This window comes from Alternaria conjuncta (genome assembly GCF_024043145.1).
Source record: "Alternaria conjuncta strain BMP 0040 chromosome Unknown scaffold_11, whole genome shotgun sequence".
In the NCBI taxonomy this organism is placed as follows: domain Eukaryota; kingdom Fungi; phylum Ascomycota; class Dothideomycetes; order Pleosporales; family Pleosporaceae; genus Alternaria; species Alternaria conjuncta.
Genome location: NW_026250100.1, coordinates 967,637 through 995,481, shown reverse-complemented (window position 1 = coordinate 995,481; position 27,845 = coordinate 967,637). Strand labels below are relative to the sequence as shown.

General features: G+C 53.8%; 10 protein-coding genes across 10 annotated transcripts; 3 read left to right on the top strand and 7 right to left on the bottom strand.

Annotated features, from left to right (window-relative positions):
* Positions 1–1,341: 1,341 nt before the first annotated feature.
* Positions 1,342–2,396, bottom strand: J4E85_007871 (uncharacterized protein; the record flags this gene model as incomplete). The annotated part of the gene is made up of 3 exons (XM_051472101.1): positions 1,342–1,362; positions 1,398–2,280; positions 2,329–2,396. The coding sequence occupies 3 exons, from the start codon at positions 2,394–2,396 to the stop codon at positions 1,342–1,344; spliced, it is 972 nt and encodes a 323-aa protein (XP_051324298.1).
* Positions 2,397–2,628: 232 nt separating this feature from the next.
* J4E85_007870 (uncharacterized protein) lies at positions 2,629–4,049 on the bottom strand (the record flags this gene model as incomplete). The annotated part of the gene is made up of 3 exons (XM_051472100.1): positions 2,629–2,796; positions 2,847–3,745; positions 3,794–4,049. The coding sequence occupies 3 exons, from the start codon at positions 4,047–4,049 to the stop codon at positions 2,629–2,631; spliced, it is 1,323 nt and encodes a 440-aa protein (XP_051324297.1).
* A 575-nt stretch (positions 4,050–4,624) lies between these two features.
* On the bottom strand, positions 4,625–6,535 carry J4E85_007869 (uncharacterized protein; the record flags this gene model as incomplete). Its single annotated transcript, XM_051472099.1, has 4 exons — positions 4,625–5,135; positions 5,184–6,169; positions 6,223–6,307; positions 6,357–6,535. 4 exons carry the CDS (start codon positions 6,533–6,535, stop codon positions 4,625–4,627), a joined length of 1,761 nt encoding a protein of 586 aa, XP_051324296.1.
* A 1,073-nt stretch (positions 6,536–7,608) lies between these two features.
* Positions 7,609–9,690, top strand: J4E85_007868 (uncharacterized protein; the record flags this gene model as incomplete). Its single annotated transcript, XM_051472098.1, has 2 exons — positions 7,609–8,508; positions 8,554–9,690. The coding sequence occupies 2 exons, from the start codon at positions 7,609–7,611 to the stop codon at positions 9,688–9,690; spliced, it is 2,037 nt and encodes a 678-aa protein (XP_051324295.1).
* Positions 9,691–9,790: 100 nt separating this feature from the next.
* J4E85_007867 (uncharacterized protein) lies at positions 9,791–10,829 on the bottom strand (the record flags this gene model as incomplete). Its single annotated transcript, XM_051472097.1, has 2 exons — positions 9,791–10,642; positions 10,692–10,829. 2 exons carry the CDS (start codon positions 10,827–10,829, stop codon positions 9,791–9,793), a joined length of 990 nt encoding a protein of 329 aa, XP_051324294.1.
* An 840-nt stretch (positions 10,830–11,669) lies between these two features.
* J4E85_007866 (uncharacterized protein) lies at positions 11,670–13,569 on the bottom strand (the record flags this gene model as incomplete). The annotated part of the gene is made up of 2 exons (XM_051472096.1): positions 11,670–12,925; positions 12,978–13,569. 2 exons carry the CDS (start codon positions 13,567–13,569, stop codon positions 11,670–11,672), a joined length of 1,848 nt encoding a protein of 615 aa, XP_051324293.1.
* A 762-nt stretch (positions 13,570–14,331) lies between these two features.
* J4E85_007865 (uncharacterized protein) lies at positions 14,332–15,492 on the top strand (the record flags this gene model as incomplete). Its single annotated transcript, XM_051472095.1, has 2 exons — positions 14,332–14,452; positions 14,504–15,492. The coding sequence occupies 2 exons, from the start codon at positions 14,332–14,334 to the stop codon at positions 15,490–15,492; spliced, it is 1,110 nt and encodes a 369-aa protein (XP_051324292.1).
* A 207-nt stretch (positions 15,493–15,699) lies between these two features.
* On the bottom strand, positions 15,700–17,236 carry J4E85_007864 (uncharacterized protein; the record flags this gene model as incomplete). Its single annotated transcript, XM_051472094.1, has 4 exons — positions 15,700–15,998; positions 16,055–16,396; positions 16,453–16,550; positions 17,097–17,236. 4 exons carry the CDS (start codon positions 17,234–17,236, stop codon positions 15,700–15,702), a joined length of 879 nt encoding a protein of 292 aa, XP_051324291.1.
* Positions 17,237–17,472: 236 nt separating this feature from the next.
* On the top strand, positions 17,473–18,660 carry CKB2 (casein kinase 2 regulatory subunit; the record flags this gene model as incomplete). Its single annotated transcript, XM_051472093.1, has 3 exons — positions 17,473–17,529; positions 17,895–18,140; positions 18,196–18,660. The coding sequence occupies 3 exons, from the start codon at positions 17,473–17,475 to the stop codon at positions 18,658–18,660; spliced, it is 768 nt and encodes a 255-aa protein (XP_051324290.1).
* A 730-nt stretch (positions 18,661–19,390) lies between these two features.
* Positions 19,391–26,993, bottom strand: J4E85_007862 (uncharacterized protein; the record flags this gene model as incomplete). The annotated part of the gene is made up of 3 exons (XM_051472092.1): positions 19,391–25,702; positions 25,756–26,592; positions 26,712–26,993. 3 exons carry the CDS (start codon positions 26,991–26,993, stop codon positions 19,391–19,393), a joined length of 7,431 nt encoding a protein of 2,476 aa, XP_051324289.1.
* Between the last annotated feature and the right edge of the window lie 852 nt (positions 26,994–27,845).

Here is a 27,845-nt window from a genome sequence, read left to right as displayed (position 1 = left end):
CAACCGAATCTTCAGCCTCGCGCTTGGCGGATCCCCAGTCAGAATGCCAACGAGACTATGGTCAACGTCGAAATCCGAAGAACATCTCGCGCGCTGGAACCTACTCCGTGTCTGTCGCCAAGTCTACGTTGAGACGGCCATGATCGCGTACACTACCATCCCCTTCTGTTTCTTAACCATCACGGATATTCCGCGCTGTCTGAAGACGTTGAAACTTCAACACGTACACACGATTCATTTTGGGGCTCGCGCGTCACAGATGAGAATGGGATCCCCTGACAACGCTTGCGCCCGCTTCTTGCGTGCCAAGACGCTCAGAGCCCTCCAAAAAGTCAAGATCACACTCCATACGTTGGGCAGTATGCATCCTGCTGAGAAGGTAGCCGCGTTGGCTTTGGTGAAGGTGATGGTAGAGGCATACCTCCCGGGCAAAGAAATCGAGGTATTTGAGGGGACTCAATTGGAGCATGTCAGATATTGGAACGAGCGTTGAAGTGAGATCTGCGTATGTGCTGACTCCGGTCATACTTCACGAAAGAGTCCTAAGAGAGCGCGAGGGCTGTGTAGCATCTGATATCTGAACAGGCACGTGGGCGAACGGCAGAAAGATGTTCATCATGTGACTAGGATGCAACGAAGATCAGTTGCATGATGGCATCTCATACTAGAGCTAAATTGAACACCTCTCTTATAGCACGGAAAAGAAGTAAATCACTTAAAAGTTTACATTGCGTTGAAAGATTCCTAACGATCGCCCTCATATCAACTTAAACTGCAGGGTGTAGCTCTTTCCTTGAACGTGGTGAGTGGTTTCAATGTAGTTGGATCGTACTGCTGAAACTGTCTTGATTGTTTGCTGAGACAGGGCACTCAATTAGAAGACTTGATCCGTTCCTCATCCAAAGAACCGCAGACTTTCCCGTTGCCAAATTCTCCTTCTGCCTCGTTGGAACCAACCTTAGTTGTCGCTACAACGCCGGCGCTACCAGGCCTTTGCAAATATAGCAACAAGTGTTCCACCTACCATCTGATATTTCATCCCATCCACCGTGCTTGTAGCACAGATAGTAAGGGCAGCAAGTATGCTTGTCCTTCACACATCCACAGTCCATCCAGATCTCACCTCTCTCATTCTTCGTCCACTTCACCACATTGTCGATCTCCGGATACGCGCGGTACAGTTCCTTGCGCATCGCCTCCCATACATGCTTTTTGATGCGAAAGCTCCCCCGAAGCGGCCCATTTGGATTAAACACGAAGGTCTCGCCCATCAAGTGAGCTTCCTCAAATTGTTCGTTCACTCGCGTGAAGTTCAGGCTCCAATCTCGCAGAGTCCACTTATCAACATCGTCCGTGTGAGGGCTGTGAGTATTGTACCTTCCTGACATGTCCCATACATAGCGGAAGTAGCCGTCGGTTTGACATCTGATGTTGATATCGAATCCCAACTGCCGGAGTTCGTGGAAAGGGCCACTCAGCGAGCGAAATAGATGGGTGATGTTGCTGGGTACGCCTCTCGTTTGATCCTCGAATTTGAAGGTGACAGGGCGAGGCTTTTGGTTGCGCAGAGAGGAAAGCGTATTGATGCAGCGGCGAAGTTCTGCGTTGAAGTTTCCTGGTATGCCTATACGCTCTAGACCCTCGTTTCCGTCGATCTCGTCCATGCAGTCGAAAACGATGACTAGAGCCATGTTTCCCAGGAGCTCGTACAGCGTGACGTCGGAGTGAAACGTCTTTACTGTGGTCAGGTCGTTTAACTTTTTCCACGAGACGTGGTAAGTCTCGTCGTAATTAAACCCGCACGGGTTGTGAGTTATATCGGTCCCATCTCTTTTCCCAAAAGCCTTCAGCATCTCTGTTGCCACCTGCCTCCCCCCAAACCACTGTTTGGCCAAGCTTGGGAGAAAGTAGTCCAACTTCCCATAACGCTGAATCCAGAGCGCTCTACGTTGATCATTCCTGTCGTCTGCATCAATAAGCCTATCGATGAGTGTTTCCTTGCATGCATCCAAGGCCCAGAGCTCATCGTATATCATGTCGCGAAGTTCGCGTGGCAAGACAAAGAGTCTGGCTACGATTTCGCGATGTGCAGCTTGTGAGTAGCGCGAGAGGGCTTTTTCGAGCTCTTCAACTTTGCCATTCTGCTTTTGTCTTTTAAGCTTGAGCATGACTTCTTCAAGTGTAAAGTACGACCGATTTTGTACCTCTAACAGGAAGTAGTTCGCACAAAACCATTCTGGTGTAAATCGGGATTTCTTGAGGTATATAGCTTTGAGGTATCTAGAAACTGAAGTGCGGATGAGAACTCTGAGAGCGCTGTTTGCACACCTTTTCAGGTCCAATTCCGCGTTCGCCCTGGCTTTTGCTTTGCCTTCGATAAACTGTTGTGATGTCATCTTGATTTTGTTGTGAGAGTGTGTTGTGCGTATTATTGGTATTGCCGAGATATGTTGTGATAGTTGAGTCTGGGGAGTGCATTGGAGATATAAATGAACTTGACTGTGAGTCAAGTAGAACAGTTTGGTCGAGGGAACCAGAGTACGCATACTCACACAACCAATGGCAATTTACCGGAAGACCAACGGCAATTACTTTGATCCAATCCATTCAATTTTATTTGCAATAGAGCTACACAGAACGCTTCCATCCACCTTCCGCTTCGAAGATTTCACCGACCTTGCTACTGACCGCGAGTAACCGTCTATCGTGGTAGCGAGGCGCAACAAGCGACACCCCGATTGGCATCCCGTTCTCGCCCTTGAAACCTGGAACGTTGACTACTGGTGTGTGCAGTGCCTGCGCGAGTATTAGTCAAGTTCTCTGCGTCTGAACACAAAATTACTCACCGTCCAGATCAAACAAAACGCCGCACTGCCCGTCTTCTCAATACCCAATGGCGCCTCATCCGGCACACTTGGCGTAAGTACCGCAGCGTATCTGCCAAGTATCTCATCGACAACCGGCCTCGCTGCCGCAATCTTGTCGAAAGATTCAAGCTGCGCTTTGCGCGAGATATTCCCGCTGTTCTCAACGTGGCCGACAAGCTGTTCCGAGATTTTATCCTTGGCCACTGTGTACTCTGGCAGAAACGCGGTTCGGCCGTCAGAGTTGAGTACGGCCGCGTGCCACGCCGGAAGATCGTTAAGGTCATCTGGCAAGCTAATTTCCTCAACCTCGGCTCCATGGGCACGGAGTAGCGAGACCGCTTTGTCAAGTGCGGCGGAGGTGCCAGGGCCCACGCTTGGCCAGACCATAGTTTTGAGAAGGGCAAACTTCGCGCCTTTCACTGTGAAGCCTGTTGGAGGTGGCGCATCGTCGTGAATGGCGAACGTATCGGCGAGGAGTTCTAGATCAGCCACGCTACGCGCATAGAGACCCAATGTGTCCAGAATCAGAGAGTAGATCTTTTGGCCCTCGCGAGTAATAGAGTTCCATGTGGGCTTAAGGGCATAGATGCCATTGTACGAGCCAGGACGGATGGTGCTGCCACCGGTTTGGGTTCCTAGACCGATAGGTGCTTGGAAATCGCCTACTGCAGCACCAGATCCAGATGAAGAGCCACCAGGCGTGCGTTTTGAGTCGTGCGGGTTTCGTGTCTTTGGGCCTGTGGTTGTCGCAGCAAACTCGGTCGTTGTCGTTTTGCCGAAGATGAGTGCACCGCTCTTGCGCAGTATCGCTATGGAGCCAGCGTCTACTTGAGGCGCATCGTTGGAATATATGGGTGAGTTGAACTGCGTTGGCATTTCTATCATGGTTAGTCAAGTTGGATGGTAGGATGGTTCTGGCAGCTCACCCTTAGTGTAGATAACATCTTTTACGGCAATGGCCACACCATGGAGGGGACCGCGCTCGGCTTGCGGAATGGCGTCAAGTGCTTTCGCCTGCTTGATAACATATTCGGGATCGAGATATGCCCATGCTTGAACAGCTTCGTCACGTGCTTCGATGCGCCCGAGGAGTGATTTTGCGTACTCTTCGACTGAGGTTTCGCCCGCTTTGATCTTTGCCGAGATCTCGGTGGCTGTGAGTTTGTAAAGATCTGAGCTCATGGCTTCTCATAAGTCGGTGATCGTAGGAACTGTTGGTGTGTAGATACTGGAAGGTATTCCGTTTTACTTTCTCAGGTTGGTCGTAATGTCAAGGAGAGGAATTGGAGAAGTGGTCTTTGAAGCCGTTGGAGTTGGAGACACATCCAGACGCCGAAGGCAGCGACCTGTCAGCGTCAGCGATGCCATCGGCCCAAAAAGCCCGCATCGTGATAGGGAGCAATTGCGTGTCCCGTCCAGACCCGCTCATAGGCGATAGCCAAACACTTGCCCAACAAGGATATACCGGTTGTACTAACAAGTTGGAGCCGATAACGGCATCCCACTTTTTCGGAATGCTGGTTCCGATCGGAACTGTTCAGTCCATGTCGGTACTAGGGAACACGTGAACAACATCACACCTGGGCAGTTCACAGGTCCAGCCGCCTGATCAGGAGTCTCAATTCTATGATGTTATAGCAAGGCCAATCTAATGTCGTAATTTCTTCGTAGAATATTGTTCAAATCTATCGTATTGCAATTACATGATGTGAGTACATGGTTTCGATTCTGTTACAATCTAGGTTGCTGCTCTGAGCTCAAAAGGTGACCTTCGGTGACTTCTCGCCAATCTCAACATCTTCTCCTCCGTCGGTCATTGGTGGCGTTGAGGCGCCATAAATCACTCCATCATCTCTGTCTCCGTCGAAGAAGCCCTCGCGGCCGTCATTGGCCAGCCATTCCCGTTGGAAGGGCGTGCTCTCGCGTCCAACAGGGAACACACGCGGTTTGACGAAGAAGGTGATGACGAAGTAGACCGTCGCCGCGGTGAAGAAAGTTAGCAACCAGCCCATGCGGTACATGTTCTGCGCAGCCGCCGAAATGATCTGTGGCTCGTACTGGCCAATAAGGCCAGGAATACCCATAGTTGTACCAAGTAGCCAGGCTGCCACACCACTCCAGTTGACACCGGACCAGTACCAGTAGAGACCCGTCTTCTTGCCATCGTAGCACGATGGTATATGTATGTTTCCTTTGCGCGCAATGTAGTAGTCGACAATGATGACGGCGCAAAGCGGGGCCATGAAGATGTTGTAAGAACCCAAGAAACTAATTCATCGTTAGCATGTTGAGTGGGAAGCCTATTGGGGAACTTACCTCAAGAAGGCCGTTGCGTTCTTCATCAGTTCCCATGGTTGTACGACGACACCAAGAATGGCGCAAAGTACTTGTCCGCGGCGAATGGTGAGCCACTTAGGGAAAAGGCCAGTCATATCACTTCCGAACGGAATTGAGTTGGCTCCAAAGTTCGTGGCGAAGACACCGAAGTAGAACGCCAAAGCAACGAAGAAGATTCCCGCACGCGCTCCGGCGCCGAAGTGGTGGTCAAGGATGGCTTCGAAGAGATCCCAGATGTTCCAGTAGGCAACACCATAGGCTGCCTGCATGGAAGTGGTTGAGGCCATGCCAAGGAAAAAGACAATAATGGAGGACACGAAGACGCTGACACCTTGAGTCACACCAGCATCCCGAGGCTTCTTGCAGTAACGAGCAAGGTCAGGCTGATTGACCAACATGGGCGAGAGAGAACCGAAGATGGTGTTGATACCGGCCATGATGCTCCATCCCAAAGGAGTCACTGAGGCGGCAAGCTCGCCTTCGCTGGAAGCAAGGTCCATAGCGCCGAGTCCTCCACCGTTAGCCATGCACCAACCGAAGATGGCGAAAGCGGCAATTGGCATTATGAACCCCTTTACGGTGAAGATATAGTGGATGTGCCTGGGGTGAACCCACATGAATGGAAACTCCATCAACCAGGCCATGAAGAAAGCCAGCAGCTGCTTCGAGGTGACACTTGCGGTAGGCGAGAGTGTATTCGTGAAGTTTTGCCAGGAACTGCCGAAGATGCAACGGAGCATGACCGAGAGGATGTTACCGGCGTAGAAGGACTGGATTCCGTACCAGATGATGCATACGATCGCTCGGATGAAGACGAAGAAGTAGGAACCGTACATACCCATGACTGAGCGTGCAATCACGGGAAATCCGATGTGGTACTTGGCACCGGGACGAGCCATAAGGACGACTACGACTGCTGCGAGGAAAGACCCAATGCAGGCTGACACGAAGGATTGTTGCCATGTCTGTTTACGCCATTAGTTCCCAGATTCCTCTTGCATGCTTTGACGCAGCTTACCAGACCGACTGTGACAAGAGCGGAGCCCGTATTCCAACCAACGAGGGAAAACTGGTTGGAGAACCAGTATAGAGGGAGGTTGAACCTTCATTTGTCAATAAAAGCTCAAAGATGTGCGCCGTCAAGATCTTTACCAGGTCCAAGTCCTCTGTTCCACCGGCGTTGGCTCAAGATCTTTGTTAGACCATCTCTCGTCCCCGATTGGGGCATGACCGTCGTTGCCTTGGGGAGCCCTGATGAAGTCGACAAAGGCCTCTTTTGAGCGAAAGGGCGCCGCGATTTGGCCCTTGGTCGGAAGCTGGACTTTCCCCATGGTGCTGTAATGGTGTGGTTTGGTTGACTACTGGGCGTGGTCAATCCTCCAAATCCTCTTCAAGTCGGCGGACCATGATGTCTCATATGTCGATCGGACGTCACGCCAACTCCAAGTCGTTCACGTATCGCACGCATATCGGGCTGTGATTGACCACGGGCATGGCTTCTGGCGCAGCCTCTTCGGGCACTTTCTAGCCGATGTGCCATGTTGCCATGCGCGCATCAGTCATTCCCAAGCCTGACATCAACGCGAGCGGTGCGATAAAGAACAGGGGTAGAGATAGGAGGAGAATGTGAACTCCGATATGTTGCTTGTTATGGCGTAGTTCCTTCGCAATCTTTGGGGTCTCCAGGCGCCGGATGGGTGCAGCCGAGATAGAGCCACTGGAGGCCCGTGCCATCTTAGCCTATCATGGATAATCCGCGATAAGACACACGTCGGCTCACACATTCCACCTGGGCTTCAACGGGACTATCGCACGTGGGAAATATGGAGCCAAACGGTATGAATCAGCGCCGACAGCTGCAGGGCTGTCGCATCAACGCCATACTCCTGACGACGAGGCCATGTTGCAGTCCTACCCAGAGAGCCCCGTAAGCCCCTCCTCCGGTCGGGGTGTGGGAACGGCCGCAGACGCAGTACCCGCATCCAATTCTCCGAAGGAAGCTCAGTCGAATGCCTCAAACCCAGGTCCTGCGACTAGGAAATCTCGGGTGGCCTTGGCCTGCAAAAGATGCAAACGGAGAAAGCAGCGTGTACGTCACGTGGGACGTTGCTTCATGCACCTTGGCTAAGAATCATGTAGTGTGACGGTGCGCATCCAGTCTGCAGATCTTGCCAGCGAGCTGGCGTAGCCTGTGCGTATGAAAGGACTATTCGTCCTCAGTACCCCGGCGGCAAGTCTGTGTAGGTTCTTCCCACAGCCATTGACATGCGCACGAACTGTTTCCTGACTTCTCAGCTATATCAACGCCCTAGAAGAGCGGATCGCTTTTCTGGAGGCCCGTCTTCCTGACCATGCAGAGGACCACTATGAAACCGGTCCAGAGACTTTGCAAAGAACATCTTCCATGAACGTTGAAGAGCCGGCGCTCGCTCTTCACCCCCAGTCCAGTGCATCGCGTCGCGAATCCCGAGATGACTGTTTCTCTGAAGATCTTGAGGGTGAGGATCGTACCTCACTCGTCGATGGCGTTGCGTATCTCTCCTTATGTGCATCTGGTACCACAGATACAACCTCGGAGCCTTACTATGTCGGCTCTAGCTCCGGCGCTACCATTGCTCGCATCATTCAGTCCTCCATCTTCCGAAGCTCTGGCAAGAGAGCAACAACTCTGCCAGTGAACCAAACATGCCAGGCTACTGGAACTTCACGGCCTCCTGTTCCTCCCGAGTCTACTCACTCCGATGAGCCCGTTGCGGATTTCCCAGACCGACAACAGGCACGCATGCTATTTGACGTGTTCTTCGAACGTATCCACACTCGCTGGCCATTGCTGGATCGTGTAGTCTACACGAAGCTTTTCGACAAGCAGTTTGTGCGAGGTGCCCTCACTATTATTGAACGCAGCATTTTCCATCTCATATATGCCATTACTGCTCGATTCCTGTCGTTGACGCGGAAGCCATGTGGGGTGGATTCTGAGCATCACCTTGTCGCAGCCACCGAGCCAATGGACTACATCCTCGACCAGCACAACCTCGCCACAGTGCAGTTTCTTATACTGCTTGGAGTGCATGGTCAGAGGTCTCCATATGGTGCAGGCGCCTGGTCCCAGATTCGATATGCGACCTCTGTCTGCATTGAGATGGGTTTACACAGGAAGAAGAAGGTCACAGGCTCTCCTGAGCTTGCAAGAGATGCTGAACTGCGGCGACGTGCTTTCTGGGCGTGTTACTGCCTTGACAGAGTGACTAGCATTGTGCTTGGCAGAGCTTTTGCTATCGCTGACCGGGATATCAACGTCGAGGTATGTCACTCAAGCAGATTGTGATACATGCACTGACTCTTCAAGTTTCCAAGTACTAGTCCTGAGTTCTGGACGCTAACGCATCCGGAAGAGCCGGACTCGGTCAGGCCTCAGTGGTCGAATATCGAGCCTTTCATACACATCATCAAGCTTGATCAGATCCAGTCGCGGATCCATAAGACAGTCTTTCGCGTCGATAGAGATGTCTTCAACGGGACGCCAGAACAGCGGGCCAAACTTGACCGAAAGATGGCTACAATCCGGAGCGACCTAGATGAATGGCTACGAACATATCCACAGACACCCAAGAATGGGAATAAGATTACTTGGATGTACGATCCCGAAAGCGCATATCTCGATGCCCGAGACTTCTATGGCGTTCAGTATCACAAAGCGATGCTCTATCTCTTCACCGTATTTCTACCTACGCTGGACACCTCGGACATACGCTTTCTCACTTGCGCGCGCTCGGCCGCTTGTGTCTGCAACGCATACAAGCGACTAAGCCAAAATCGGACGCTCACCTACACGATGATCTCGCTACATTCGTGCTTTGTAGCTGGCCTGACACTGGTGTACTGCATCTGGCGAGATCGATCCCTTTTCTCGTACGATGTTCTGGAGGCGACACGAGCCTGTTCTCAGATCCTGACTATCTTCGGCGAAAAGTGGCCCGGTGCCGTCAAATATCGCGACATCTTCGATGCCTTGTCCGGAAGTTTATTCAAGACCATTGTAAACTCCGCACCAACCACAATGATGCATAGCAATGGTTCGCGACCGCTGCAGCTCGACGTGGACGCGGAGCCTTCCATGGCAGGACTTTCGCCAAGAAGCCGACGAGATAGCCGCGAGCAGGCGTCACAACATCCAACGATGGGTAGTAAGCCTACCATGTCACACATGGTTACTGACGCTGTGAAGGAGGCGTTCATGGAAGTGGACGAAGAGGCGCCCGGCGGGTGGCAGGGTTGGCGAATGTGGAATGAGATGGTAAGCGACGACACCGCATCTGCAGCAATGAGGTTCGATGGGTTTGGCCAAGGCCAGACTGAGATGAGCTGGAATGCTTATGAAGGGTCTGGTCTCTACGGTGTGGACCCCATTCAGGATGCAGCCATGTCGATGGACAACCGTGGTATGATGGATGGCAGTCAGTGGAACTTTGGAGAGTACAGATAGGATATGACTTAGCTCTAATCTTGAAAAAGTGCAGTTGTTGTAGCCTCACATTAAGACTACTGACCTTGGAATGAACGTTGGAAAAGATCTGATTGACTATCTACGCGAGCTGGCCCTTCTTGTACGGGAACTGCTCCCTGAACGACTCCGCTATTTGCGTCCTAGTCGCAACCCAAACACCCTCCTTCTCGGAGATATACTTCACAAAGTCTTGAAGCGCCTTGAACCTTCCCGGCCTACCGATGATACGGCAGTGCAGACCGATGGTCATCATCTTCGGCTCTCCAGCCTCGCCCTCCTCATACAGTACATCGAAAGAGTTCTTCATGTGCTCGTAGAACGCAGCCGTACTGCGGAAACCAGTTCCTTGGCAATGGAATTTGAAGTCGTTGCAGTCGTAGCTGTAGGGAACCATCAGACATCCCTTGGGGTTTGCGCTGCTGCGCTCTTGGGGGAGATCGGTCCAGTAGGGCAGGTCATCGGCGTAGGCGTCTGAGGCCCAAAGCAGCTCCTCGCCCATCTCTTCGTACACGAGTGGGATGAGCGCTCTGCTCTGTGGTGAGGGGCGGCCGTAGTACCATCCCTTTGGCGCATAGCCGGAAAGCTTCTTCAGCGACGTGATACCATCCCTGATATGCTGTTTCTCAGCCTCGACAGAAAGATTGGCGTGGTCAATCCAACGGTAAGCGTGAGAGGCAACATCGTGGCCCTCTTCCACACATCGAGTAACGACTTCCGGCTGTTCTTCGACGGCAGAGCCGACGGCGTAGAGGGTGAACTTCATCTTGTAGTCGTTGAAGAGCTTGAACATGCGCCACCAGCCGCGGCGGGAGCCATACTCGAATTCTGATTCGCCGCTGTAGTCGCGCTCGTTGATTCTGTGTTGGGCTGGGTACTCGCGGAGGTTGATCTCGGATACTCCGTCGCCTTTCATGACTGAGCGCTCACCACCCTGTGGTTCGTTAGTTGTGCATCTTAGATAAGATTGCATGTGAACTCACCTCCTCATAGTTGATGACGAAAGATACGGCGATCTTGGCATTGTTGGGCCACTTCAAGCCCTGAAGACCCTTCTCGCCGTAACCCTTGAAGTTACGTGGGAAGGCGTAGTCGGGGGGTGCAGCGTAAACTTCAGGCATGATGACGATGTTTGGAGAACAATAAGCCTGAGTCGATTACAGAAGATGTGATAGATTTGAAGTAGAAAACACCCAAGTCTCGCGATGCAGCATATATGTATCACCAGCGGAGCATGTCGCGGCGGCCAACCTCCAGCGCCTACCTAGCTATCGGCCATTCTCATCCGTGACGTCCTCACGTAATCGGCCATCTTCAATCCTCTGCCGTGCCTCACGATGCGATGTCATTTCTGCGGCCGGCTGTGACCCACCGCAGTGTTATCAGACGGATGAATGTTTATCGGCTTGGAAGAAACCGTATGGAGAACATGGCTTGGAGGGGGATCGTCGAGAGATAGGCCAATCTCGACTCGCCGATAACGACCGGCCTTTGTGGGGCTGTACTGACCTACCTAAGTTGGCATACCAAGGATTAAAGACCAGGTTGAGTTGGAGACGGTTCTCGAGTAAATTGATAGTGAAAGATGGGTCTTGCTGCGGGGTAATGCTGCACTCAAGTTCCGAAATCGCTGTTCTGCGTTTGATGATAGCCTTTTTCGATGGTCGCGCCTCACTCGGTTGATCCTTGGCCATTAGAACAGCGTACGAGGGCGAATGCATGCACATGCTACCCACGTTCAAGTTCAGGACTCAGAGTGCGTGGGAATTGCTCTAATCGCGGACTACTTTGATGGCTACTGGGTACGCGATCTTCATCTCCCTTTCAGGTGAAACATACTGCATACTACAAAACTCTCATGAAGTATGTCTAAGAGACTCTTAATTTTTAGATATCAACAGTGTCCGAACAAATATTTTGCAAAGTTGTCCATGAGCTCTGATGATGTGCTTTATGATCGCTCATCTTGTGTGAACGTTGCGTTCTACGTCAGCCTCCCCTGTCATTGGCCTCTTCTCATCAAAGACCTCCCCTTCCGACGCGACTTCTCGACCTTGGATGACTTGCTGCTGAGGTTCGTCCTGCGTCTCCATCGGCTGTCCTTCTTCTTCGTCCGACTTTTTCGGCGCTTTCAAGCTGGTGTTCCCAACCCAGAATGTCAGAACCAGACCGAGAGCTGAGCACACTGTGAAAAAGATGAAGATGTAATGCAGACCAAGCATGTATGTATCAAAAACCTCTTCTTTCTGGTCCAGAGAGAGGCCAAACTTATCGAGGTCGTAGGTTGAGGAAGTCAACTGGGCCATTAGGGTATCCGAAACAAAGGGCCGCTTGGACAAATCTCTGCTGAGCGTATTCGAAAGGATGACTCCTGAGATGACGAGACCAAAAGCGCCACCGATAGTGCGGATGAAGTTGCGTAAGCCAGTTGTCACAGCACGATCCTCATTGCGACTGTTGGCGTACATCCCTACAAGCGTCGGCTGGAGCGTCAGACCAATACCGGCACCCTCTATGATGAGTACAACAATTAGCACAGCAAGGCCCGTGTCTCGGTCGAATAGTAGGGTGAGGCCACTTCCAAGAGTCCAGAGGGCGAATCCGGCCAGGATGCAGTGCATGTAGCTGGCGACTCGGTTCATGTACTGACCAGATGCGATGGACGCGAATGATGTCGTGATGACTACCGGTAGGATCAAAGCACCTGAGACCAAGGGCGAGTACCTCAGGACCGATTGGAAATAGATTGGAAGGTAGAAGAAGTTGCCGAAGTACGCGAGACCGATGAGAAACGTCTGTAGATAAAGTGCCCAGCAGTGCGGCGCACGATATAATCGAAGCGGCATGATCGGTAGAGCGACAAGTTTCCATTGGTGAAGCACGAATAGTATGCCTAGCACGGCGCCGGTAACAGTGCAGGCGATGAAGAAGGGGGATCCCCATGCATACGTCACACCACCTCCTGACAAGGGGATGAGCAGGAGTAATGTAGATGCAATGTTCAGTACCATGCCGCCGTAGTCAATCTTCTTGACCTTTGCGAGGTAGTCACCAGACCGATGCTTGAGCGGTAAGAAGAACAGTATGACCATAGAGGTGGGTACAGTCATGATGGGTATTATCCAAAATACCCACCTCCAAGTCGCGCCTTCAACGATAGCACCTCCGAGAAAAGGTCCTGCACCGTTTCCCAGGGCGATGACTGCACCTAGCCATCCTACAGAAGAGTATTAGCAATGCTTGGTTTTAAGATACACAACGGTACATACCTTGATATTTACCCCGATTCTGCAACGTTGTGATATCGCTAACGATGATCATGACAAGACTGTTGATGCCGCCACCTCCAATACCAGCAATGGCACGGAGAACGAATAGCTGCACTGAAGTTCGCGCGAAACCACATCCAAGGTCTCCCAGAGCCATCAACATGAGGCTGATCAACAACAGATTCTTGCGACCAAAGATGTCCGACAAACGACCATTTATCAGTTGGAACGCCGTCGATGCGATCAGGAACGATGTACCGATCCATGATGTTGCAGTTCCGGTGTTCAGATCCACAGCGATCGCGGGTGTTGCTGTCGAGACGCTGGTTTGGTCGATGAACGAAACGAAGAGACAGACTGATAGTGCGGGGATTGCGATTCGAAGTTGTGTCGAAGTCATGGTGTTCCTTTGGCCGCCAATGGATGCTGCGTCGCTCTTGTCGTCGTCATCGTCGGTAGGCGAAGGGGACGCGCCATGAGGATTCGTTGTAGTTATGTCTGATTCGCATGGCTTGTCGTCTCTGGATGGCTTCTCAACGAGAGTATTGCCAACGCATGAATCGCTTTCTCTGATGGGGTGCGTCGATTCCATCTCGTCAATGGAGGTTTGCTGTTCCCGTATCATCGGATTCTTCCACAGTCGCTACAAGCCTCAAAAACATAGCGATTCTGCATATGTGTATATTTGGAACAAGACCAACGGTCCTAGACATCGTAGCTAGCGTTGAAGTTGGGCGTGGAGCCCCGGGACGCTGCCCGAGCGGGATTGAGCCCTGCCATGACGCCGGTCGACAGCTGCGAGATCGTCGGGAGGTGTGTTCCTCGTAGAGGAATTGCAAAATTAGCCAGTCATAGCTGAGAGGCCCACTCACCTGGCAGAAACGCTTACACGCTTCGATGGCGTAAGTGGCATTCTGGGATGAAAGCCGATGACGGCGAGGCTGCAAAAGTGGGTCGTCCTAGCAGGGCACGTGCGGGGCCATCTCATCGGGACTTTTTGAGCCGACGCATGTTCGGCCCCTGAGACCCTTCGCCGATGGCTGTTCGTATCGACATCGGACCATAACGCTGAAAACGGCATTGAAGGTATTCAGGCGAGTTCTCGGCATCACGGCTGAGACTGACAGATGCCATGTGTCAGGTGGGGTTTGCGAGGCTGCCCAGGTGGGTTGCCGATAACGACCATGGTGACCCATTACAAGGCTTGGGCAATGGCCATGATATGTGTCGTAGACACAGCCATACACGTTCTAAAGAGCAAAGAAGCATTGCCATTGTAGGCCATTACAATTCTTGCGAGACTACTTGATCAGATCCTCCCTCGTCTTCTGTTGTACCAACATCGACTGCCAAGATGACGAAACTCTTCCAACCATTGACCGTTGGAGATGTAAAGTTGGGTCATCGTGTCGCTATGGCGCCGTTGACCCGGTATCGCATGGGCGACGACTACAAGGCGACGCCCATGAACAAAGGTACCTCGAACACCGTCACTACGAAGGGCCGATATTGACCAACTATCGCAGAGTATTATGAGCAACGAGCATGTGTACCTGGGACTCTTATCGTCAGCGAAGCAACCATCATCTCCAGGAACGCCATCGGCGCCCAAAATGCTCCAGGAATTTGGCAAGAAGACCACATCGCTTCCTGGAAAGACATCACGTCAGCAGTACATGCTAAAGGATGTGCGATATACTGCCAACTCTGGCATCAAGGTCGTGCCGCAAAGACCGATGCGCTGGACGCAGAAGGCATCACGCTGGTCTCATCCAGCGCGGTACCCATCACACCTCAAGACCGAACACCAGTAGAGATGACAGAGGAGATGATTTGGGAAACCATAGCAGACTATGCGAATGCAGCCAAGAACGCCATTGCTGCGGGTTTTGACGGCGTTGAAATCCACGGTGCTAATGGATACCTGCCGGATCAGTTCCTCCAGACGACTTGTAACCAACGGACCGATAGCTGGGGAGGAAGTATTGAACAACGCGCCCGATTCCATCTCGAAGTCACCAAGGCTGTTATCGCTGCTGTTGGTGCTCAAAGAACAGCAATGCGCCTCAGCCCCTACAGCGACTTCAACGGCATGCTAATGGACGAGCCGGAGCCGACTTTCGAATACCTCACGGAAGAGCTGAAGAAACTGGGTCTGGCTTATCTCCACCTAATCGAAGCCCGTATCACTGGCAACGATGACTCCGAATGCGGAGGCCAGAAGACCGTACAATGGATGGTTGAGCAATGGGGGAATGCGAGTCCAGTCATGCTTGCAGGAGGCTTCCTACCCGACTCAGCGAAGCAGACCGTCGATGAGACGTACAAGGACTACGATGTTATCATTGCGTTCGGCAGATATTTCGTTGCCAACCCCGATCTGGTTTTCCGCGTCAAGGAGAGCGTACCACTAGTCAAGTACGACCGCTCTGTTTTCTACACTCCAAAGACACCGAAGGGGTATATCGACTACCCTCATAGTCAGCAGTACTTGACAGCGGTGGCGAAGGTTTGAGATAGATATGCTTTTGATACCAATTTTACGTGTACTTCCTCATGACTACTTTTCTCTCGATTAGTTGTGCAGCGCGAGCAAGATGTACTACACTATGCTCTCAAGTGACGTCAAACGCCATGCTGCTAATACATCGAGAGCTAGCCTGGTCGCATGATAGTCTGACAGTACGATACAGCCTGTGTACCAACACATTTCCAGATACCTTCAAGGCTCCTTGACACTTTCAACTCTTCGAATATCATCGTCAGGTATATCTGAAACTCTCGGCAGACCTTGCAGTCGTTTCCCACATGTCTTCGCGATATCTTCAATAACCTGTTGTATGCATTCCACTTCCTCGCGTGTGCAACCGACCCGCAGACACCCACGTAGATGCCATTTCGTTGAAGGAACGAGGCCTTGACACATGATCGCGGGCAAGATGACGAGCTCGGATTCGATGATGTCGAGAGTGTTGTGATCGGCCAGGAACAGACCATAAGAAATGTCGGTCGAGAGCCACGCTACATGGCGCATTAGCCTCTAGATGGAGAGCAGTGGAGAGTCGCAGGGCACTCACGTATGTCCTTGTGTGAACCGAATGATGCCCATATTTTCTCATTATCATCGCCATAAAGCGTTTCAAGAACCTCGAGACCGCGCTTGTGGTTAGCTCCATCAGCTTTCCAATCCTCACGGGTGAAACTGTGATCCTGATCTTCGGGCTTTTCTTGCTTCGCAAGAGACACGAAAGCTTCCATGACGATAGGAATGCCATTGAGAATAATGCATTTGATCATGGCTTCTCTCATGCGCCGTACGAGACGTTGTCTCTCGGCAGACGTCTGATATGACGGCTGTGAAATGATGTAGTTGTAGAGAGATCCTATCAGACCCGGCTGGCCGCTGGCGATAAGTGCCGCTGTCTGTCAGACACGCGCAATGTCAACTTCAAAGCCTCTCCCGGAAAGATCGTACTCACAGTGGAAAGGTACCATCCATCCTTCCTCCATCTTTCCGGGAACCGCGATTCGGTATCTCTGAACAGACGGTTGGTGTCGATGGAAGAGTCCAGTCTACCATAAACGGTAAGGGTAGGCATGTACTGGAGTATGGTAGATAGCTGGGAGCAGAACCTAGCAATAGGCTGGAGAGCGGTTGCGGCGGCACACATCGCGCACGTCGTGATAACGGGGGGATTGACAAGACACCAGTCACCAGGACAAATGGACGTGAGAGGCGGATGTGGGATAGCACTTGCTGGTAAGCGTGACTAAGAGGAGAGGGTTCAATTATGAAGACCTGCTTCAAAGCCCCGAAGTAAAACAACCGAAACAAAATATTCGCAGTATGATGGCAAAGGATCACGGGCAAGCTATATGTCAGGGAAATAGAGTTCTTGGCTAACAAACAGACGGTATTGAATGCGAAGAAATAGCAGCGTAACCTTGGAACAGTGTATATTTTAGCCTAATGGCAAGTAAGATTCATGTAAGAATTGATGTAAGACGATTACTGGCGTCGTACATCAAACTTCAAGCAAGTGACATCGGTGTACGAAATGTAGTAAGACATTGATTGACTTCGTGCAATCAATCTTTGGGCACCTCACGTGCACGTACCTGCCCCGTAGCATGGTCCGGACCCAGGGGCCTCTTCCGGAAGAAGTCTTGAAGTAGAGACCGTCTCCTGTACGCAGATACTGGCACAGATGGTTGGCGACCCAGTAGACAGGGTTGGTGGGGAAGTCTGGGGTTGTCATGTTGATGGGACGCGGCCCAAGCGACTAGCGCGACCGGAGCGGAGAAACAAGCAGTGGAGGTGGGATGCGACGACTGCCATCCCACTAGGTGGGCGCGCAATTCACTCCGCAACCGCGTCCCGACCCGAGCTTGCGCCTGATCGCACCGCCCCACCCCGCCGGTGGTCGCAGCCTACAAACAAGACACACGAACGCCCTAACCCCTGCGGACATCGTCGCCGAGAGCAAGCGCAAACATGGACGACTTCAACAGCGACACGGACAGCGACTACACAAGCTACTGGCGAGACTGGGTGAGTACCTGAACTCCATCCATTACCAACACCGGTATTCTTTGATCGCTGGTCATGTCTCTACAAACCTTGGGGGCGTCGGGGTGGAACTATAGGTACCTCATGGCGTGGTATGGCCTGCCAGCCCTTCATTGCAGGTCGCATCTGACCATGCGCCAGCGGTGACTGCGGCGAAGACGGCTACATCTCCACGCTGAGGTGCCCCCATTCATTCGAGGTGGATGAAGACTACACTATCTTCTCGGCCAAATGGGGCCCGCTCATGCTCATGCAGAGCGAGTGGTGGTCCGACTGGTGGGAAGATCACGACAGCGTAGAAGACAAGATGCAGCTATTTATCTCAACGCAAGCTAACAAACAAGTAGTTCATATCCTCGCGAGGAAACGAATACTTCTGCGAGATTGACGAAGAATACCTCACCGATCGCTTCAACCTAACGGGCCTGAACACCGAAGTTCAGTACTACCAATATGCACTCGATCTCGTCACAGACGTGTTCGACTTCGACTGCGACGATGATATGCGGGAACAGATTGAGAAGTCGGCACGGCATCTCTACGGACTCGTCCACGCACGATACATCGTCACCACCAGGGGCCTTGCCAAGATGGTACGTCAGGCGCTCATATCCTATGCCTCGCGCCCACCACTAACACACCACCCAGCTTGAAAAGTTCAAGAAGTCAGACTTTGGCAAATGCCCCCGCGTAATGTGCGAATCGCAACCCCTCCTCCCCATGGGTCAATCCGACGTCCCCAACGCCTCCCCCGTAAAACTCTACTGCGCCCGCTGCGAAGACCTCTACAACCCCAAATCCTCCCGCCACGCCGTAATCGACGGCGCCTACTTCGGCACGTCCTTCCACAACATCCTCTTCCAAGTCTACCCTGCGATGCTGCCACCGAAATCGCAACGGCGGTACGAGCCCCGTGTTTTCGGCTTCAAAGTACACTCTGCAGCAGCGCTGGCGCGATGGCAGGCAGACAAAAAGGATGAGATGAAAGATAGGCTCAAGACGCTTAAGATGGAGACTGGGTTTGAGGAAGAAGATGAGGATCTGGAAGATGATGAGGACGACGATGATATGGAGACTCAGGAAGGCGTTGAGGGGGCCGTCGTGCAGCTGTGACAAATGGGCCTATAATGGCCGTTTCACTATTGTACAGATGGATGGGTGAGGGGTGGGAAGCATGTTTAGGAAGATGGAGGCACGAGTAGTTTATAGCATCCGAGAGGAACTAGCATGGGTTTGGCGATAGGCGTCATGGCTGGGTGTTAAAGCAGTATCTGATATACCAAACGACGATCAAACAATGCAGATTATGACTTGCATGATACCAGAGAGAGCCGAGATCTCACGCGTACACTGGCAGGATTGATATGCAGTTGCAACGAATGCTCGTACTGAAGAACTACTAAAAGAGAGGGGGTATCTATCTGACTTTCCTACACATCCCATCCGCCTCCTGTCCAGTGAATACCCGCAGAAACCTAACCCGGGATATCACAGAAAGGCAGCGTCGCCGAAAGGTGCCAAAAGAAAGAAGAAGATAGATCGAAGGAAGCAATGAAGAAGATAAAAGTAGTTCTCATGAAGTAAAGTAAGTAAAGTAGACAAGAAAAGATCGAGAGAACGAATCAAAAAGCGCCACGCAATGCTAATCAAGCAAGAGATCCAAACCACGCTGTCGCTTCGCTGTCATCATCCCAAAATCCCAAATAGGTGCCAAAACATTCCAAAACATATACACATCCAAGATAATCTTTCGTAAAACCCATATTACATCGTAAACCAAAAGTCCTTCGTTGGCCAAAAAGGTTGTGAGCAAGAAGAAGAAGAAGAGAAGAGAGGGCGCGGCTTAAAACATCTTCTTAAACCAGCTTCCCCGCTTGACAGCCGGGGCACCGCCATCAACAGCCGGTCTGCCATCCCAGGTGCGCACAGGCGGCTCTTCATACGCAGGCACGTAGCTTGTGCGGCGGGACGCCCTCTTCCGCTCTCTGTCGTCATCAACCGTCTTCATGCCTTCGTAGTGTGTAGCCCGGCGACTGTGCTTGTGCGTCCTATCGCGGTCTCGTTCCTTGTCCTCTGCCTTGCGGCGCTCAGCACGTTCTTTATCGCGCTTGGGGCCCTTGCGGCCGGCGATGCGCAGCCGGATGTCTTCGTCTTGGGAGAAGGTTTCCTCGTCTTCCTCGGGGCTCTCGCGCGCGCCGGGGGCGGGGTCGAGGACGGTTTCGGAGATGGGGGGAGGGAGGGGTGGCTCGTTGGAGAGGGATTCCACCCACGACGAGGTCTTGTCGCCGCTCTTGTTGTTGCTGTACGGCATGTTTTCTTCCTCGTCGCGGGCCTGGCGCGAACTGCGGTGTTTGCGGGCCCCGCCGTTGCGCTCGTCGAAGTAGTCGGTGATGGGCTCGCCGCTGGCTGCGACGGGGTATTCGGAGTTGCGTCTGGCGGCACGGCGCTCTTCGTGACGACGGCGACGTTCTGCGTCTTCGTCCACGTGCACTGTTCGACGGCGTTCGGTCTTTGGGCGGGGCTCTTCGCGGTCCTTGTCTTTGCGGCGCGAAGAACGCTTCTCGCGCTCACGTTCGTCGGAGGGCGGTTTGCGCTCGCCTCGTGCCTTCTTCCGCTCCTCCTTCTCGGCCATGCGACGCAGTTGTTCCTCGGCCTCCTGGTTGCGACGCTCCAGCTCAGCCATCTGACGGGCCTTCTTCTCCGCAAGAGTCGCACGCTCGTTTTCGCGCTCACGTTCGCGACGGCGCTCTGCCTTGGCCTCTGCCTCTTCAAGCTCAGCGCGCCGGGCTCCTTTGTCTCCATCGCGTTTGGATCTACGCTCAGCTCGTCGAGCCTCTCGCTCAGCATCGTAGTCCTCAGGGGTGCCATTTGCGCCTGACATCATAACGTCTTCAGGAGGCGGATGGCGCAGACTGCGGCGCTCGTGTCGCAGCCGCTTCGCCTCATCCTCTGTTGCGCCTCCACGGGTTGTCGATCGCTTGCGATGTCTGCGCTCGTCTTCGGTCTCGTAGGCGGTCCGGCGGCGCTCGCGGGGTGCCTCTTCCGGCGCAGCCTTCTTGCGACCGAGGCCAAACATTCCCTTGAAGCCCTTCACAGCAGCAGCAGTACCTGCGACACCAGCAAGCGTGCCCACGGCATCCGAGTTGCCGCGCGCACGACGAGGTCGCTCCCGCTCACGTTCGCGGCGGGGCCGCTCAGCCTCAGCTGGGGCAGGGTCCATATCCATGGGGTCGACGACGATGGGATCGTCAGCGCTAGGCGGTGCAGTCAAGGGTTCAAGGGGTTGCGCGGAGTCGCGCTTGGATTTGCGACGCGATGGCTCTGGACGGGAAGCTGGGGGAGGAGACTCATCGTCAAGATCTTGGTCGTCGTCAATAGGATACGGGTCTGGAACAGCTGCCATAGGGTTAGCTCCGAATGTTTGCTTACGGCTGCGCCGGCCAATGACAGGCGCATCGTGCTTAGCGGGGAACGGCTCACCTCGACGGAAGCCCTTATCTCTGGCGTCCCGAGTGCTGGTCCTGCGCGACGAGCTTTTCATGCCCATGACCTTGGCGGCCTTTGAAGAGACCCTCGCATCAGTGTCTGTTTGTGGCGGCGACATCATAGCAGCGTCCTGGTCGATTGAGGGACGGCGCGACGTCGTCTTGGGTGTGCGATGTGACTTTGATCGTGAAGGCGGGGGCGGAGCAACACCAAACATGGCACCTAGCCCAGTACCAGCGCGGGCCGTCTTGGACCGTGAAACCGTTGGCTTGGATGAGTGCACCTTGTCCGAGCCTGATGAACGTGACTTGATGTCATTGTCCCGAGTGGACGAGGTTCGTACAGACTTTGTGCGATCGGGAAGGCCGGCGCCGTCTTCACCACCAGACACCCTTCTGGTCTTAGTCTTGGCCGCACCAAATAAGCCCCATCCTCCAGCGGCCGTGGTAGCGCTGCGACCTAGCTTGACACGCTCTTTTCTTGGAGATTCCGACGGGGGCTCAGGCGCAACCTCTGGAGGTGGGGTAGGAAGTTTTTCGGGAGCCTCCTCGTCGTCGTCCATGTCAGGGTCTGCTTCTTCAGGCGCTTCTTCGATAATGGGTTCTGGCTCAGGTTCAGGTTCAGGTTCTGGCTGACGCGTCCTTGTCTTGCTACTCTTCTTGGACTTCTTTAGTCTCCGCTCCTCCTTGGGAGTGAGTTTGACAGGCTCTGGCTCTGGCTCCGGTTCCGGTTCTGGTTCAGCTTCGGGTTCAGGCTCAGGTTCAGCTTCCGGCTCTGGTTCAGGCTCAGGCTCAGGCTCCTCCTCCTCGATGATTGGTTCTGGCTCGGGAGGCGGCGGCGGCGGGTCATCGAAACTGAACCCTCTCGATTTGCTGCTCTTCTTGGTCTTCTTCAGCTTCTTCAGCTCCGAAAGAATAGAAGGTCCAGGTACTGGTGCTGGTTCTGGCTCAGGTTCCGGTTCGGCGACTGGTTCAGGTTCAGGCTCTGGTTCAGGCTCTTCTGGCGGCGCTGCATCCTCTGCATCATGGAAGTCCATCGTATCGCCCTCGTCGTCAGGGAATGCGCCAGGTGCAGGAGGGGATCTCTCGGCAGGTACTTCAGGCTCTGGATCTGGTTCGGGAATCGCAATGAGAGCTTCGACTAGCTTCCCAGCCTTCTTTAACTTCTTCAGCCGCTTCTCTTCCTTAAGTTTCTCCTCTTCCAGCTTCTTCTTTTCCTTGGACGACAGCTTCTTCTTGGGCTTTTCAACGACGACCACCTCCGGTTCTGGCTCAGGTTCTGGCTCTGGAGGGGCCTCTTCAGCCTCTGGCTCTGGGGCTGGTTCCGGCTCTGGCTCTGGTTCCACATGCCGATGCTTCTTGGACTTCTTGAGTCTTCGCTCCTCCTTGGGAGTGAGTTTGACAGGCTCTGGTTCAGGCTCAGGCTCAGGTTCTGGTTCAGCTTCTGGCTCTGGCTCTGGCTCCGGCTCGGGTTCCTCGACCTCGGGTTCTGGCTCCGGCTCTGGCTCTGGTTCTGGTTCATCCCAGATGCTGGGCTTTGGCTGTTCAGGCTTGGTCTTGCGCAGAGAGATACCCCACGCACTGCCCCAACCGCTAGCTGCTTCCTTCTCCTCCTTCCTGGTAGGCTTCTCGAGCTCGGCCAAGAGATCCCCTGCGTCTTCATCCTTGATCAGATCGAACAGTTCGTCGTCATTCGCAGGCTCGGCGGGTGGGGGCGGCGGAGGCGGTGGAAGTTCTTCAACAACGCCTCTCTTCTTTTTCTTCTTCTTTTCTTTCGGGGCTGGCTCAGGTTCGAGTACCATATCCTGCTCAGCAGCAATACGAGCAAACTCGGCCTCTTCCGCCTCCTTCGCAACCCTCTCCGCCTCGGCGGCTTCAGCGGCTTCGGCCTCGGCGGCGGCAGCTGCTTCAGCTTCAGCAGCTTCTCTGGCTTCACGCTCCAGCCGTTCTTTTTCTTCAGCCGCCTTCTTCTCCTTGGCCTCTCGCTCACGCTTCGCCTTGCTCGACTCCTTCTTCTTCCCTAAGCCAAACATGCCCCATCCGGAACTTGCTTTAGCTTCTTCCTCAGCTATGCGACGCGCTTCTTCCTCTTCTGCAGCTGTGCGAGCTCTCTCAGCCTCCTCGGCTTCGATGCGGAGTCTTTCTTCTTCAGCAGCACGCTCAGCTTCTTCTGCCTCAATACGCTCCTGCTCTTCACGCTCGAGGCGCTCCTGTTCTAGGCGCTCCTCTTCTTCGCGCTGAAGACGTTCCTGTTCTTCTTGCTCGAGACGCTCCTTCTCTGCTTGCTCGGCAGCTTCTTTCGCCAGGCGTTCTTCCTCCTCTTTCTTCTCCCGGGCTCTTCTCTCCCTTGGGGTTTCCGTCTTCTTCTTTGAAGCGCCCCAAATGCTGGCGCCCCAACCTGCCAGTTTTGAGGCTGCTGACTCCTCTTCTTTCCTCTTCTTCTCTTCCTCTTCCTCTGCCAATATACGTGCCGCTTCAGCTTCTTCGGCCTCAATACGCGCCTGTTCAGCCGCCGCCTCTTCAGCTTCGCGGGCCAGGCGCTCTTCCTCCTCTTTCTCAGCAGCCTCCTTCTCCAGACGCTCCTGCTCTTCTCGTTCCTTCCTCTCCTTCCTCTCTCGCACTCTTTTCTCTGTAGGCGTTTCGTTCTTCGGCTTCTTAGAGCCGCTGAGAGAGCCCCAGATGCTGCTCGACTTCGTCTCTTTCTCTTTCTTGCTCTTCTTTTTCTCCTCGACTGGCGCTGGAGCTTCTTCCACTACTGGTTCTGGCTCAGGAGGCGGTGGCGGTGGGTCGTCGAGCGAGATAAGATCCTCGAAAGTATCGTTTGTCGATTTTGGCGGAGAGCTTTCGGGTTCGAATTTGCTGAGCAGGCTACTGACAGTCTTACTCTTCTTCTTCTTGGTGACAGTAGCAGGAGCACCCCAGATGTCTTCATCTTCAGCTGGGGGAGGTGCTTCGATTTCCTTCGGCGCCGGAAACTCTGACTCGAATTCTCCCGGCGGTGTCGGCACGTTCGGTGGAACTAGGCCCTTCTTGCTCTTCTTTGACTTCTTGCCGATGTTGAAGGCTGCGCTTCCCCAAGGATCATCCTCGTCGGGTTTCTGAACAGGTGTACTGGTATCCTCGATAACTTCTTCTGGCGCATCCTTCTTTGGATCCTTGTTCTTCTTCTTGCTCCAAGATGGCGCGCCCCAATCGTCGGATTCGTCTTCCTTGGGCTCTTCGACGTCTTCGGGCTGGTGAACAGAAGCAAGTTCTTCGATTATGGGCTCCGGGCTAGGTGCGGGAAGCGAGTCCAGTTCGACGGATTTACTGCTCTTCTTCTTCTTCTTTCCTCCGCCCCATATCGAACTCAGGCCCCAGTCGGTGCCCTTCTCGTCCTCTTGTGCTGGCTCAGGCTCAGGTTCCGGTGGTGGTGGCGGCTCTTCGATGACAGGTTCGATAAGCACACCCTTCTTGCTCTTCTTCATTTTCTTGACAGCAGCAGGGGGTGTTGAGCCCCAATCATCCCACGGATCAACTGGTCTGTCCTCAGCCGGGGCGGGTTCAGGCTCAGCTTCAGGCTCAGGAGGGGGTGGTGGCGGTGGCGGAATTTCTTCCTCTGCACCTTTCTTGCCCTTCTTCTTCTTCTTGGTAGTTGTCGGAGCTGCACCACCCCAATCGCCCCAGGTGTCGTCTTTCTGCTTAGCCTTCTCGGCTTCAGCAGCAGCGGCGGCGGCTTCCTCTTCCTCCATCTTCTTCAGCTCGGCTTCCTCCTCTTCTAAGCGTATCCGTTCTGCCTCTTCCTCTTCCTGTCGCCTGATCTCAGCAGCTTCCTCCTCCTCTTTCGCGCGCTTGGCATCTTCTTCCTCTTTCTGCTTAGCCTCTTTGTCCAGCTTGGTTTTGAGCTTCTTCGCCTGCGACTTGCTGAGTCCTGCGTAAGGATCCACGACTGGCTCTGGTTCTTTCGGGGGCTCCGGCTCTGGCTCTGGTTCAGGTACCGGTTCAGGTTCGGCTTCCGGCTCGGGAGGTGGAGGTTCTTCCTTGGCTCCCTTCTTACCTTTCTTCTTCTTGGTGCCAGCAGCAGCCGCCGCTCCCCAACCACCACCCCATGGGTCCTCCTCTTTGGCAGGCGATGGCTCAGCCTCGACGACAGGTTCTGGTTCTGGCTCAGGTGGCGGGGGCTCTTCTTCAATTGCGCCCTTCTTCTTTTTCTTCTTGTCCTTGGTGGCGCCAAAGCTGAATGCACCCCATGAATCGTCTTCCTCTTTCTTCTCAGGCTCTGGCGGCGGCGGAGGTACCTCTGGCACACTGTCGTCAATCAAAGCCCCTTTCTTGCTCTTCTTCTTGGTCTTGGAAGCGAGTAAACCGCCCCAGCCATCATCGTCAGCAGGTTTGTCCTCAGCCGGGGGACTCTTGAACGCGTCAAAATCGAAATCGAATCCATCCTCCTTCTTCTTTTTATCTGAGCCCCAAGGGTTGTCGCCTTCTGCAGTCGCGTCTTTGTTCGATGAGCCCCAGCCGGAGGTCCAGTTGCCAAGCCCGGGAAGTCCAAATCCAGATTTTGATGCGCCCGTATCACTGAAATTCATGTCAATCTTTGGCGCACTTGCTTCGTCCAGGTTAATATCGTCGAATGTTGTCGGCGGTTCCGCTGGAGGATCAGGAGGAGGCGGGGGTGCGGGCTCGGCCGTCTATCGTGAGTTAGCGTGCTGCTATGTGTAACTAAAAAGCCGAAATGACACACCTTCCCCTTTTTGCCCTTCTTCTTCTTGCCGGGAGCGGCCGCACCAAACGAGGCCCAGTCATCTGCTGCTGGCTCCTTTCCCCAACTCAAGCCAGCTGTAGCGTTTAGTATCGATGGTTTCGCTGCGGCTGCAGCTGCCGCTTCTTCCTCTTCCTTCTTCTTGCGCTCGGCCTCCTCTTCAGCCTCCTTTGCCAGACGCTCTTCCTCCTCTTTCGCCAACCGCTCCTCTTCTTCCTTCGCCAGGCGCTCTTCCTCCTCCTTTTGCAAACGCTCCTCCTCCTCTTTCTTCAAGCGCTCCTCTTCCTCCTTCTCCTTCTTGGTCTTCTTCTTGCCCTTATCCCCGTCGCCACCATCGCCTCCAGCCCCGCTATCGGCAGGCGGGTCACCCCCACCATCGCCACCACCAGCTTCCTCTTCCTTCTTGCCGTCGTCTGCTGGTGTAGCTGCAGCTGCAGGTTTAGGCTTGGCCGCTGCCTTGGCCTTCTTCTTCGCGTGCGATTTGATGCCTGTCTCACTGTAGCCAAAATCGATGTCCACATATGGAGATTTCACATCAAGGAAGAATGAAGTTGTTGGAGACGAAGCATTGCGTTTGCGCAAACCATTTCGAACACTAGAACGTGATGATGCGCGGAAAGAAGGAAACGGTAAGTAACCAGGCGTTTTTGCATAGGCTAGCGCATCGGTGGATGTATAGTCTGGGGGCATGTCTGCAATAGATTCATCGTATGAGGGTGGTGGGGATCCATAATACCGTGGGGCTGGACTCCATGACTCCGGGAAGGACTCGAGTGTTGATGGAGGAGACCGCGACAACTGGGTCATGGGATTAGGCCGCTGAATAGTTGTTAGAAGTTGAACCAGGAATTAAACAATGCGGAAAGCGGTTGGCAAGGAGTGTGGGTAATCGTGCACCAAACATGGACAAGAGACCAAACAAAGCAGTGTCGTCGTACCGAGATAAAACCTCTACTCGAACTCTTGTGACCAGCACTGGGGCATTCCAGCCGATCCAGCGCCTGGTACATGTCCGCTATCAACTCAGCAATGGGCCAGTCATTCTCAGACTCCCATGCTGATGTGCTTCCGGCGGTGTAGCTGCAAACATCCTCGGATTGCATGTTCCGACTCTTTCTGTCCCAACCCCGTTCAGCCGATCCAGTCCTCGAAAGCGGCAGGGTCCTTGGTCTCGCAGATGGCGCGGCGGCGACGGCGCGACGAGAGCTGACAGGAGACATTGTGCGAGTGTGAGACGCGCAAATAGAAGGAGCAGGGCGGAGGTAGGCACATGAGCGCTCGTGCGAAACCGCGAGCGTGGAGCGGCGAGGTTGCAATTGCGCGGGCGGCAGGTGTTTTCGTATACGGTACGGGGGCGGGATGGTGCAGCGTGACTTCCTTCGCGGTCCTGGTCTGCTGCTGCAGGGTCTCGATGCGGCGAGCTCTAGTAGTACACGAGGGCAGGAATGCGGCCCTCAACAGGTGACGATGGTGATGCAATCCGTCGCAGATTACACGGGCCAAATATTAGAACTCCAGGACGCGGCGATCGGCACAGGTCGAATAAGACAGTCGCGGTCGCAGCAGGTACAGAGTGCACGGAGTATGCAGGAGACGGGCGCCGCGCAGATTCAGATTCAGTGAGCGTCAGAGGCGAAAGCAGGGGAGCAGGCGTCGCGAGTGGTCACAAGGACTGTGTGGTGTGTATGGATGTGTTTCCGCAACGCCAATCGTTATCGGGGTCGAATAGGCTTTAGTCGTTGCGCGCACCAAGCCGGTTGGAGCTTGCGGTTCGTTTCATCCACCGTCGTCACACACGCGCCCGGACCAGCCGCAGGCGAGATATCGAAAAATGAGGGGTGGCTCGTCGAGGGGTATTCGGCCGGAGCTGTGGGCGGCGGCGGGTGCTGAGTGAGGGTTGGCCCAGCTATCGTGAGATGTGTCGATGCGATCAGACGCAGGGAAACGTCGATGCGCGATGCGGGCGGCAGGTTGGAGTTATTCCGCTGGGCAAAATTTTAGGGTTAGAGCCGGGGCGCATTGCATGAGCCTGTCGTGTGGATAATTCAATGTTGTGCTTCAGTTCAGCGCAT